At 39.6% G+C, this 12,446-nt stretch overlaps 1 protein-coding gene across 1 annotated transcript in view; it reads left to right on the top strand.

Annotated features, from left to right (window-relative positions):
* The window catches only part of LOC118806518 (cyclic nucleotide-gated cation channel beta-1-like), a 38,351-nt gene that overhangs the window by 17,596 nt on the left and 8,309 nt on the right, over positions 1 to 12,446 (top strand). Inside the window, exons 15-24 of the mRNA XM_036567946.1 lie at positions 3,079 to 3,646; positions 5,027 to 5,060; positions 5,736 to 5,948; positions 6,271 to 6,555; positions 7,473 to 7,707; positions 8,675 to 8,726; positions 8,867 to 8,991; positions 9,345 to 9,440; positions 10,159 to 10,313; positions 11,460 to 11,660. Coding sequence (XP_036423839.1) covers positions 3,079 to 3,646; positions 5,027 to 5,060; positions 5,736 to 5,948; positions 6,271 to 6,555; positions 7,473 to 7,707; positions 8,675 to 8,726; positions 8,867 to 8,991; positions 9,345 to 9,440; positions 10,159 to 10,313; positions 11,460 to 11,660 — 1,964 coding nt within the window. The remainder of the gene's footprint in view (positions 1 to 3,078; positions 3,647 to 5,026; positions 5,061 to 5,735; positions 5,949 to 6,270; positions 6,556 to 7,472; positions 7,708 to 8,674; positions 8,727 to 8,866; positions 8,992 to 9,344; positions 9,441 to 10,158; positions 10,314 to 11,459; positions 11,661 to 12,446) is intronic.

The following is a 12,446-nucleotide window of genomic DNA, read 5'->3' as shown; positions in this document are numbered from 1 at the left end:
CCATGTACAGCATATTGTCCATTAGGGTCCATAAAGGGTTCTTTGCATCATGAAAGGGTTCTCCAGACTGATGGAGAATGTGCTGTAGATGGTCCTATATGGAAGCTTTTTGGAAATGGTTCTATATAGCACCCACAAGGGTTCTTCTATGGTTACAATGTCAAGCTTGTAACAACAGAAGAATCCAATATAGAACGCTTTTCAAAAAGGTTCCCTATAGAACCATCTATAGCACATCCATGCACAATTTCTATCAATCTGAAGAACCTTTCATGATGCAAAGAACCCTTTGATCAAGGGTTCTTTGAGTGTTCATGGTTCTATATAGACACATTTTCTTTACTAGAACCCTTGAAGAACCCTTTTAGTAGTGTACAGAAGCATGACAACTGACATAAACCTACATAACAATGTATAAAGGCACTGTTAAATATATAGGTTTAAGGCAGTTGAATTGAAAGACTTATGAAACCCTTTAAGTAAAGTGTTACCGGAAAAAAAAATTCACTGAAACATTTTGGCAAGTAAAAAGTGTCACAGCCCATTAGCTTAGCTTAGCATAATAATCAATAGTTTGCAGAAACACCCTAAAAGTAAAGGAAAAGACTAGAACAGCCAGAGGATGAAGTACATTTGAATTGTTAGATTATTACAGGGGTGTTTCCTGCTGTAAGTGGTATAAGCAATCGCTTATAGCCCCTGAGATTCACAAGGCCACATTAGTATCATTTAATATATATTTTTATAAATATTGTTTGTGTCATTTTTAATTATATTGGCAGAAAAATGTCTCATAAAAACATCAGGACTTCACTTACAAATCAACACTGAAAGGTTAAAGAATGTGGTACATGCACCACTTAAACATATTGTAATCCATGTATTATTTATTTAATTTGCAATCTAATTAATATTACGGTTCTGTATAAAGCCACAATTCTACACAGAACATTTCATGCTTAAATGGTCCTTTGAACAGTGAAATGGTTCGTCAGATTGATGGAGAGAGTGTGTTGTATATGGTTCAATATAGAAGCTTTTTGAAAATGGTTCTATATAGCACCAAAAAGGGTTTTGCTACTGTTACAACCTTGACACTGTAGCAATAGCAGAACCCTTTTCAAAACGTTATATATAGAACCACATACAACACATTCTCCGTCAGTTTGAAGAACCATTCCACCATGCAATGAAGCATGAAATGGTTCTTTACAGAACTTATGGTTCTAAATAGAACCATTCCCTTTCCTAAAGAACCCTTGAAGAACCATCTTTTTTAAGATGAGTAAATGTGTTCAGAGAACAGGGTTAAGTGAATGTTAAGGGACACAAACAACCACCTTACGTCACTACAACAGAGCTCTCTTAAGTCTTTATAGTCTGTATGCAAATTAGGCACGTAGGCCACGCCCCCGTCGCTACACGAATGTGTCTCTTCAGCGCCCTCTTCTGGCTAGCATTAGTAAATGAAGCACCAACTGGCTGGTCCTTTTATCTTCAAGTGCCATTGAGTGCACGTCAGGCTCTTTGCTTCTGAAACAGGGACTGAACTCAAAGCCGTTAGTCAGAGCCGTCAGATTCACATTAATAATGGTTTTGGAGCACAGTTTTCATGTGTTAACACAGCTTTTGGGAATATCCATTCCAAACTGTGGATTAATTACATGTACTGTTGTCCTGGCAACAGAATCGCGTCCCACAGTAACCACAGGTCCCTCCTTGACGGTTGCCTAGTAACCAGTCGAGCATCCAGTGCTTGTTTTCCCGCTCTGTGGCTGTGGACGATGGCGGCGGCGCTCAGATAACAAACACAAACAGATTCGTCGAAGATTAAGATGCTGTCAAAAGGCGATTAATTACGACGATAGCTGGGATGATTAATGGCGCTATCAGGTGGATCGTAGCCTAATGGGACGATATATTAGCTGATGTGAAGGGAACGGCGCTGGACTGTCAGAGTAAGTTCACAGATGAGTGATGATGGCTTCTGGTTTACTGGGTTTGTGTTCGTGGTCTTTTGTCTTTAAGGGTGAAGCTGCTCACGTGTTTAAAGCAACTACAGTCAGAGTTATGATTTAAAATAGAAACATTTAAATTAAACTAGTGTTGTCATAGATGATGATTTGGAAACTTAAAGTGAGCTTGAAAAATGTAAAATAAAAAAAAATAAATCACTGTATTATGTCAAAATAGGGGTTGAAAATATTTTTATCATTATCGTGGTAAATTATGTCACAATATGCTTTTCTGGGCATAGTGTAGATATTGTCAGTACTTAAGGAGGTCATTCAGTACTGACTAACCACATGTTACATTACAAAGTGAGCATAATTAGGCCTGTTTAATTGTATTTAATGCAGTTTAGGTTGTAAAACATTGAATAAAAATCATTGTTTATTATTATTATTGTTATTATTATTATTATTATTATTATTATTATTATTATATTTTTAATTGTGACACTACAGGTTTAAACTTGTCTGTTTCAATTTATTAAATCTCAGAATAACTAAATATCCTGTTGCATATTGTGTATCATGAAAATGTCTTGAATTATCGTGATATATCTTTGTCATATCAGCCACCCCTGCTTCAAAATAAAGTATATAAGGAAATATATAGCGTATCTACTCTATATGCTCTCTATATGCTTACTATTATATGGTTAAGATTATGAGTACCATTTCATTGCATTATTTACTATGGAAACCCTTTAATTCACTTTGTGAGTCATTCAGGTCCATGAATTTTAGGGAATACAGGCATATTTATATATTTATACAGTGAAAAGCCACTGAAATTTCATCTCAAATATTACTAAAATAAAAGTTGAATTAACATCAAATCTTCAGATTCATTAGGAGGTTGCTTCAATGAGAGATGTGAGAAATGTCAGGTCTTGTGTGAGACTGCGATTAGTCAAGTGTTGCTTGAGACCATGAGTCTCACAGCTCGTACGTGACAGTTGGCAGCCCCATGATATCATGATTGTTTTATTATTCCAGCATTGTTGTAGAACCTGATTATTCCTGCTGAGTATTTGAACTCAGCATACTATGTTGCATGTGTGTCCTACAGGTGTGAGGAACTATCTCGAGTCGAGGAGTTTGTCCAGGAAGCTGAAGAGCTAGAAGACATTGTAGAGAATCTAGAAGAAGCAGTAGAAGATCCAAAGAAGGCAACAGATAATTCAGAAGAACCCGTGAAGGATCCAGAAAAGGAACTAGACAATCTAGAGGAAGAACAAGTTGACCTAGAGAAGCCAGAAGATCCAGAGAAGGCAACAGACAATCTAGAAGAAACAGTCGAAGATCCGGAAAGAGAAGTAGACAATTCAGAGAAAGCAGACAAGGACCTGGTTGATGCAGTAGAAGATCCAGAAGAGAAAACAGAGAAGGTAGAGGAGACAGAGGAAGCAGAAGGATATACAGAGGAGCCTCCTGTAGAAGAACCCAAGCTTCCCTCACCCCCTCCAGAAGCGGAGTCTGAACGTGCCTCTCCTGAGCCTGTTAAAGCAGCAGCCTCTCCAGTAGAGGAGCCAGAGGAATCAGAGGAAGAGGATTCTGAGGGTTCTTCAGAGGCCGAATCAGAAACAGCTGTAATCACTGAGCAGCCCAAGCCTGCCCACGGCGATGCTGATGCTCAGGTAAGGTTCAGTTAGCCTGCAGCTCTTTATCTGTTCTTCCTCTTTAGGAAAAGTGCTGCTGTAACAATTGTTATGTTTTCTCAAATTTGAAATGACTCAGATTTTTTCACTGTCTCTTATGATACATAAGACTTGGTTATCGTCTAACTAAACTTTCTCCTGAGCAAGCTATAATCATCAGGAGATAAAAGGAAAACACTGATTTCACATGAGGCAGGTATACACTGTACGATTTTTGCCTCGATAATGCTGTCGGAGACAAAAATCGCAAATCGTGAAAGAATTCTTTGGTCATGAGTTAAAGGGGCCATATCATAGAAAACTGAGTTTTCCTTGGTTTTTATTAGTTTTGTGGTTTTAAGCAAAGAGGTTATGAACATTGTTTCAGGTTTCAAAACATTCTGTTAATTCCCTAAAACATAGACTCCATATTTGGAAAATATGCTGCAAAAACAGCCTGTTTGGAATTCCTCATAGTTATAATGTCACAAACATGAACACACCTACATATGACTGGCCATTAAGCTTACAGCAGTTTACCCTGCCCATTTACATTGAAGTGATGCAGAGTGTTGTTTCTGCTGACAGAGTTATTGGAGTGGAAGATGTACAGAAAACGATTAAACGTTGTGCTGTTCCTGGCTGTCAGGATACAGATGTGTCATTGCAGTCTTCCAAGGCAGTGGCTGGAGTCTGTTTTTCTGCTACATCCCTGAGGATTTCAGTCTAAACTTACCAGTAAACTTAAACTGTGCCATTCACTGCTTTTTGAATCCGGTCTCATTGCATATGTGAAGGGGTCAGCTAATCAGAAAAGAGGTAATTTACATATAACAATCTTGAGTCACAGCCTGTTTAATTCTAAGGGATAAGGAGAAGTTGGAAAATGGTCATACAGGAAAAAATGATGACTGTTTTTGGTACATAAACCACACAAGTAAGTGCTTCCTGGGGGAGAAAAGACAAATGTAAAATATGGCCCCTTTAAAATCAGTTGTCTTAGAACGCTTAATGTGAAGTGCCCACCGGCAGCTGATTTAGTGCCTTTGCAACCAAAAACAACCAAGCTAAAACGGTTACCTGTATGAGAATAGCATGGGATGATGCACAACTCATGTCAAGTGGGTGAAGCTGATGCAGTGGGTGGGATTTGGCCAAGATTATATTTATTATATATATCATCTCACATAGTGTGGCATGCAGTAAACTTGTAAGACCGCTGTTATTGCACAGTTTGCAGCGGGATTAAATCAGCACTCTTAGATCCTCATCATGTATTGCTGCCGCTCCCACTTTGTCTATCCTTTCTTGTGGGTTTTGCTTTGAAGCTTTACTTTCTACTGTTTCTTATCTCTCTTCATCACCCTTTTCTGTGTTTAGGAGGAAGGGGCGTTGACTGAGGAGGGATCTGAGGGTAAGTCTTAAGACTTTTCTTCTAGAAGTATGTCAGATTTGGTACTATAAATCATTGAAGGGTGCAAACTTCTGACGTCACAATGTTTCGATTTCATTATAACATTTAATCAAACCAGGAGAATCTTTTAGCCACTAGGCCTTAATTTAGCAAGACTTCATGTCTAATAAGGAGGAGCAGCCTTTTCAGATAAGACAACACTAAAGCTAACACTAATGCTAACACTGGAGTTAGCTGGTACAGCATAACTTAAGATTAACATTGCTCTGTAACATTATTTAAACCTTTCTCAACACAAGTTTTTATTTCTGTTATTGTATTAATTCTGGTTAATTTACTGCCACTCCTCTTGACAGAGGAAGCAGATGGCTGTCCTTGACTGTCATATGTGTCAGTCATCATTTTACAAATGGTCAATTCAGTGTGATTGGATTAGAACAATTTTGGAACAGTACATTGAATATACATATGTAAGTGGAGGAAATGTTTACACAGTAGTGGAATATAGACAATAAAAACAATACACCAAGTTTTATTTAATCTTTTTTGAATGTATTTTACATCACTATAACATGGTGGTGCTATGATTAAAGCCACAGTTTTGCACAGATGTCACAGTACACACGGTCTGTTTGTTGCTGATGTGCTTTACTGACTCAGCTGCTCTGTTTCCAGTTCCCTCCAGGTGTGATGCATTAAAGGCCTGCCTCATGCGTATTCCCTGCACGCACGTGTGCCTCGACCGCTTCAACCAGCTGTTAAAAGAGAACAACGTCGCCCTGCCCAAAGCGCCCCCTATGCCCAAGCTGCCCCAGCAGCTGTCCAGGGTCACCCAGCAGCTGCCCTCGTTACCCACCCGACTCAACCAGCTGCCCCAACAACTCACAAGTATTCCCCAGCAAATCTCTGAGCGTGTGTCCAAGCTTCCCCAGCAATTCCCTTCTTTTCCACAAAAACGTCCCACTTTTCCCCAGAAGTTTCCTTGCAGTTTACCTCAGGGGCTTTCCAACCTCCCACAGAGGCTGCCTGCCTTTCCTCAACGTCTGTCTAACATTCAGGAACGCTTGTCCAACATTCCAGAACGCTTATCCAACATTCCGCAACAAATCTCCAACGTTCCACAACACCTATCCAACGTTCCGCAGCATCTATCCAGCTTTCCACAGCGTGCCCGGCAGTGCTATGCCACTGTTCAGAACCGTCTGAACAGTCTCAGACCTGCACAGGATGCCTAAGCAGCAGCAGCAGCAGGGTCGGGACCTGGAGCTGGACCGCCTGGTCCGCCAGTCCCCCCTTCACAACCCACGCACCCCTTCCCCCTCTTCACCTGGATCCACCCTGGACCTGCCCAACGTGCCTTCCTACCCCCGCCTACCCCCCATTAGCCTTACCCGCCAGCACTCAGGCCTCTCCAACCCTGCCTTCCACATCGAGGATGAGCACACCTCTGCTAGACCTTCAGGTGATCTACTCAAGCTGTGCAGTCTGATGCCCAGTAAAGTGTGCAAATGTTTTAGGCACCTAAGCATGTTGTTTAAAACTATTTATCTTGGCTAATAGTGTTTTTTCCCCTTTAAAACAGGCCTTTACATTTCCTTATTTTTGAAAAAGTAGTTGATGTGAACTAGTTTGAAGAATGAAGTTTGGTTCCGTTGTCTCCTGGACTTCAGCCATCACACTGATTCGTTTACTATCATCAGCACATGTGATTTAACATGAATTATTAAACTATTGTGTAGCGGGACCAGTTATTGGATGATGACTACAATCAATAATAGGATTCCTCAAGGAGAGGTTTGGAAATTCGGTTTATTCTGATATTAGTGTTTTTCTGAGCAAATAAACGTACTGCCCAGAGAAACAGCTTTTTAATTCAGATTTTTTTCAGGTCCCTAAAACATTTGCACAATGCTGTATATACGGAACTGAAGAACCAAAACATCACTGTTCGAAAATCAATAATATTCTTTATGTTTAATGTTAATATAACGTTCATTTAAAGAGATTTTACTCCCAGCATTTTTGAAGCTTTTCTATTGGTCCATTTATCAGCGACACGTTTGTTTTGTGGATAGCAACAATATGTGAAATACATGTATAACTTGGGGTTTTGATGCAGAAAGAGTCTGTAATTTGTGGTTAACTTTATTTTGTATCTGTGAGAACTTATTTGTGATAGCTTGTGTTTAGCTACCAAAAACTATATACAAATATTGCATAGACATTTGCGCTCTGATGTGAACATAAAAAAATAAGCGATTTTTTATGCTGTGAATACTAAAAAATTTACCTGATCCGAAATTTAAAACAAGTTTACATTTTTTTATGGATCAAACAACATCATGTATTTGAATGAATAAGAATCATTCTCCATATATGTGTCTTCTGGTACAGGACCAGGCTTCATCTGAGAACCATATCCTGGTGATTTATCCATGTATGATCTGTGTCTGTTTTATTCTGCTGTGGTCACTTCTGCAGCTGGCTCCAGACTCAGCATTCACCCAGCTGTCAATGTGGAAGACATGGACTCAGACATTGAGCACAGAGGGAAGATGACCCACCAGATGCCCCAAATCATCACTCCGCAGGACCCCAACCTCAAAACCCTCACCGTGCCTGGAGCATCGAAAACAGGCAGAACCAGGTTTGAATCTCTATTATGATTATACAACAGCACAGACCAATCAGCACTGTGCAGTATGATACGGTCTCTGAGCATGATGCATTATCGGCCAGCGCTGCAACTAACAGTTAGCTTTGTAACTGATTCATTTATCAGCTATTATACAATCAATATATTAATCAAGCCATTAGGGCTTCTGCTGTTTCTTCTCACATTGCCCCACTGCCTTCACTCAAAGTTCCGTCCATGTAACAGCTGTATTGGCCCCTGCTCTTTGGGTTCTTAGTGTTCTGCAGTCTGTGAGAACAACTGTGAAAATTATAGAGCGTTCTAGATCATTTTGGATTTTAAGTAAATTACACTTAAACACATTTGCTTCTTTTATTTTTCACGACTAATCAACTTTGTTGACTAATCTTTGCAGCCCTTGTATCTCTGCGTTCTTTTGATTCCAACTCTGTATTTTTCTCTCTTTCCCCACCCAGAAAAAGAATGTAAAACACTAGGGCTGCACAGTGATATGGGAATCATATTAATATCTGCAGATATTTTACTTTGTCTGATCAACCACTAAAATAATTAGGAACTGACAGTGGAATCAATCAGTGATGTTTTGATTTCCAGTAGGTGGGACCAGTTTTGTAAGAAAAAATATCACTCAATTGAAGTCCTAGATACATCACTGACTGTGAATGAGTCATAGTCTAGGCAGGTTTTAGTTAGTAGAAATGGGAAAAAGCGGCAGCAGCTCTATGTCAGGACTCTAAAGGAGTCACTGTAAAACAGCTACAAGGTGAAATATATGTTAATATGTCTGTTAGGTTTAAAACATGGAATGGCTTTTACAAGCTTCAGATGTCCACGATTAATCTAGAACGGCCAAAAAACATTCAACGCCTTTGGCTTAGCACTAACATCCTAGAATCCCACCAGCTGTGGTAACAGAAATTTAATGGTCATTTATGGTCTAGCTCTCATGGTCACTAAGGTCACTACTGCGTTTTGGTATTGGCATCAGCATTTCAGCCCAAACTTCCTATGTAAGTGCATCTTTAGAAAACGGAGAATTATTATTTATGTGTTTTATGAGTTTGGTAGTAGATTTAATGAGTTTTATTCAGATTAAATTGTTGTGTCTAATTATGTGATTTTATATTAATTTTTTTGTCATTCTTCTCTTCTCTGTACGCACACACACACACAACAACAACAACACACACACAAAAACACACACTCATACACACCTGTGGATGGAAACTGTGCTGGCTCCAGGGACAGAAAACCACAAAATATTTGGACTAAAATGTAAGATGTTAAATATCAGTCATTATCTGGCCTCATCCCATCATCCCAAACTCATAAGCTCATCAAACACTCTCTTCTTGTGCATGGGAAGCATCCTTATCCACTTCCATTCTGCGTGTACATCCATCCACGTTTTTATTTCGAATTGTAGTGTATTCACCACAGAAAGAACTTTGTTCTCATCAACATTTGAGAATTGCTGTTTGGATTTTTAATATTTTCAGAATTAGATTTTAATTAATAGTATGATACATAGTTAAGTTCTTCAAGATAGGTACAGGAATGACCATGCTACATGTGACTGAGTGACACCAGTGAGTCTCACTGTTTACTGGTTTCTCTCTCACTGGCAGAAAGAAGATGTACTCCTCAGGAGATGAGGAAGAGGAGGAGCTGGAGACCACAGTGAGGGCATGGCCCAGCCAGAGCAGCATCACCAGCGATGACGGGTAAAGCACTCAACTCAGTATAACACTACTGTACAGCTTCAGCAGGTAAAACAGGTGACCTTTATGCATCAGTGTACATATCTATGTCTATACATACAAGTGTTAGGTAAATAGTTAGAAACAAGTTTAATGAATAATTTACAAATTTGTAAATAATAAACCAAAACATTTCACAAAGTAGCAATGGTGGACATTGTAAAGGAAAAAAATCACAAATCCTCAAATGCTGTCAGTCAACCAAGACATGTATTACTTCTTTATGTTTGTGGTGGCGCAACGAGGCTAATGTAACTAGCAAGTAATGGAGCCCCATCATTTAGCCCTGTGCAGACTGCAGGCCCAAATCATCACAAACATACCTTAAAGGTGTTGAGTTGTTAAGTAATTTCTAATAGATTTTCTTATGTGGTTTCTGACGCTGACACACTGTTATCTATAAATATGGACACAATTATGGGCAACATTAAGGCTTCAAGATGGCTCCTAATACTGATTTAGCTATACAGTGTACTTTTGTCCATCTTGTTACAATCCACCGTGAAAAACAATTGAATCAAACTTAAGAAACCTTGGTAAGTTTATAGGGAATTTTATGAAAAAATGTTTTTTTTTGTGAGCTATAGCTTTAAATCCTTATGCACCCATACAGTATATTCCTGTAGGCTACTGCACTGTACTATGCTAAGCTGTAAGTACCATATGTATTGCCTTTTAACAGACTGAAGGAGCGTCCAGCATCCTCTGCCAGTCAGACCAGCAACGTGGTGAATGAGCGTCTGCAGGAGCTGGTCAAGCTCTTTAAAGAGAGGACAGAGCGCGCCAAGGAGAAACTAATTGATCCCGATGACTCGGACCACGATACACCACCTGCCTGTGAGCTGAACATACTGTGAATTCAATAACACTGCACACATGTGGGGGCAAAGAACAAAGCCAGGCCACAGTGGAATACTTAGCATCAGTAACTCTTAATAGTAACACGTGATAAGTGATTGATAAGGGTTTGTATGTTTCGTATTCATTTCCTGGAGCTTTGAAAAGCTCTGTATTGTAAAGTGTTACCTTTTTATTCTAGGCTCAGACACTCTGCAGAGAGCCTTTGCTCGCTCTCAGGTGAGCTGAGGTTTAGAGCTGATGCTGCTGGCCAGACATAGTTGAGAATAGAGTTTGGGAACATCTAGGCTGATCTTAGATCCTTTTGTAAGGCTAGCACTTCATTGGCTTACCAACTGCAGATGATTTGTAGATATTAAACTGTTTCTTATCTAACTTACAAGTAAATGTTTATTAAGAGGGGTGCACACTGCTTTCCTCTGAAGGCTGCTTTTCGCTGCACATGTTCTCGTTGCTAAGGTTCAGTAGTGCTTAGCTAGCACGCTGTCTTATCGACATGCGCAGGCAGAAAGTTCAACTAGTACTAATAAATAGCAAATGAATATGAATATATGTATAAGACCATGACTGCCATGTTATTTCAGCAGAGGATAATGTATTTGTGAATAGACTATGTCAGATGTTAAATGTCAGTTCGCCTTGACGGAACTGCATGGGCGAGAGTGGGACAAAATGTTTTGTTTGCGGGTGGGAGCGGGATAATGATTCCGATTATCTGCGGGAGTGGGATGAAATTTTGCAGGAGCAGGTGGGCGTGGGACTGAAAAAACAGTCCCGCACGGACCTCTAAAATGAGGTGCTGCTTGCAAAAACCAGCTTGGCTAAAAAAAATAAACTGTGCAAAACTAAAGTTGCAAAAAACTGTGTAAATCAGATTTTTAATGAAACTATCACTTTAACCTTTGCTTCAGCCTTTGATTCTCACATTGATCCTAATCTTACCTCAACCCCACCTCAACCTGTTCCTATCCCAAACTGTAAGAGTAATGAGAATTCTTCTGCAGGCATGAATAGCTCAGTTTCCCTATTCCTGCGTATGTTCTGTAGTTGACCATCCAAATTAAATGTGACTGTCATAAATAAGATAAAAAATAAGATTTCTCTCCATATTCTTACTCACCACAGCTCCTGCAAAAGCAGCTCCAGCACCTCCTCCTGAGCCTGCCGAGGAGCCGGAGGCTGAAGAGAAAGCACAGGATGCTCCTGCAGAGGAGGAGCCTCAGGAAGAGGAGTATAGCAGGGTGCTGTGCTTTAAGGTGAAGCGTCAGTCCAGGATGGGCCGCCTGCTTCAGTATCGCTTCCCGGCTAGCATCGACCCCTTCACCAGTGAGACCCTTCCCCACCCTTCCCTCTCTCTGTCTCCCACCCTCTCCATCCTGTTTTATAAAGCCTTCACATGCATGTTATGACGACAAAGTTGGAATTATGTTCAAATGCTTTGTAGTCAAAAGTTAGCTGGCCTAATATTTTGCCACACACAATCCTAGAATTTACCCCCCTATTGTTCAGTTATTCAATCTTCTCTTTCCTTCCATTCCATTCTTCCTGTTTGTCTGCTCTATCCGTACCTTTCGACCATGTACAGCCTGCATTGATTAACATTTCAATAAGTAGCATTGTTTTTTACATTTTAAACACTACCAGCGTAAAGATGTAATAATATCTACATCATATTGCTGCTGTCAGAAAATTGTTTTTAATTTTTTTTTATTAAACAGATGTTTAGATCTGACTGATATTTCAACCCGTTATTTAATATATTTCTTGTACTCTAGAGGAGCAGAATGTTTAGGTGATGCTGGGATACTGCAATAAAATATCTTACTGCATTTGTATTTTCTATTTATAATTTCTCTGTAATGTTGATTACAGGTGGATGCAGTATGTAATAGGTGGATGTAGTCCTAACTTCTACATTTTATAAATGCCTTCATATCAGCATATATGTACATGGCAAATACTGTATATGGGCATTGGTGCAGGATTCTAATATCGGTGCATCCCTACTAGCAACCAGTATTAGCAGTGCTAAATGAACATGTCCGGTGTTCACCTTTTTCACAGTAGTGATAAAATACCATGTCTGCCTGTTTTGGAGCTCCCTTAGCTGAG

This window comes from Colossoma macropomum, unplaced genomic scaffold, assembly GCF_904425465.1.
Source record: "Colossoma macropomum unplaced genomic scaffold, Colossoma_macropomum, whole genome shotgun sequence".
Lineage (NCBI taxonomy): Eukaryota > Metazoa > Chordata > Actinopteri > Characiformes > Serrasalmidae > Colossoma > Colossoma macropomum.
The sequence above is the reverse complement of the archived record's forward strand: the minus strand, read 5'-3'. Positions and strand labels throughout refer to the sequence as shown.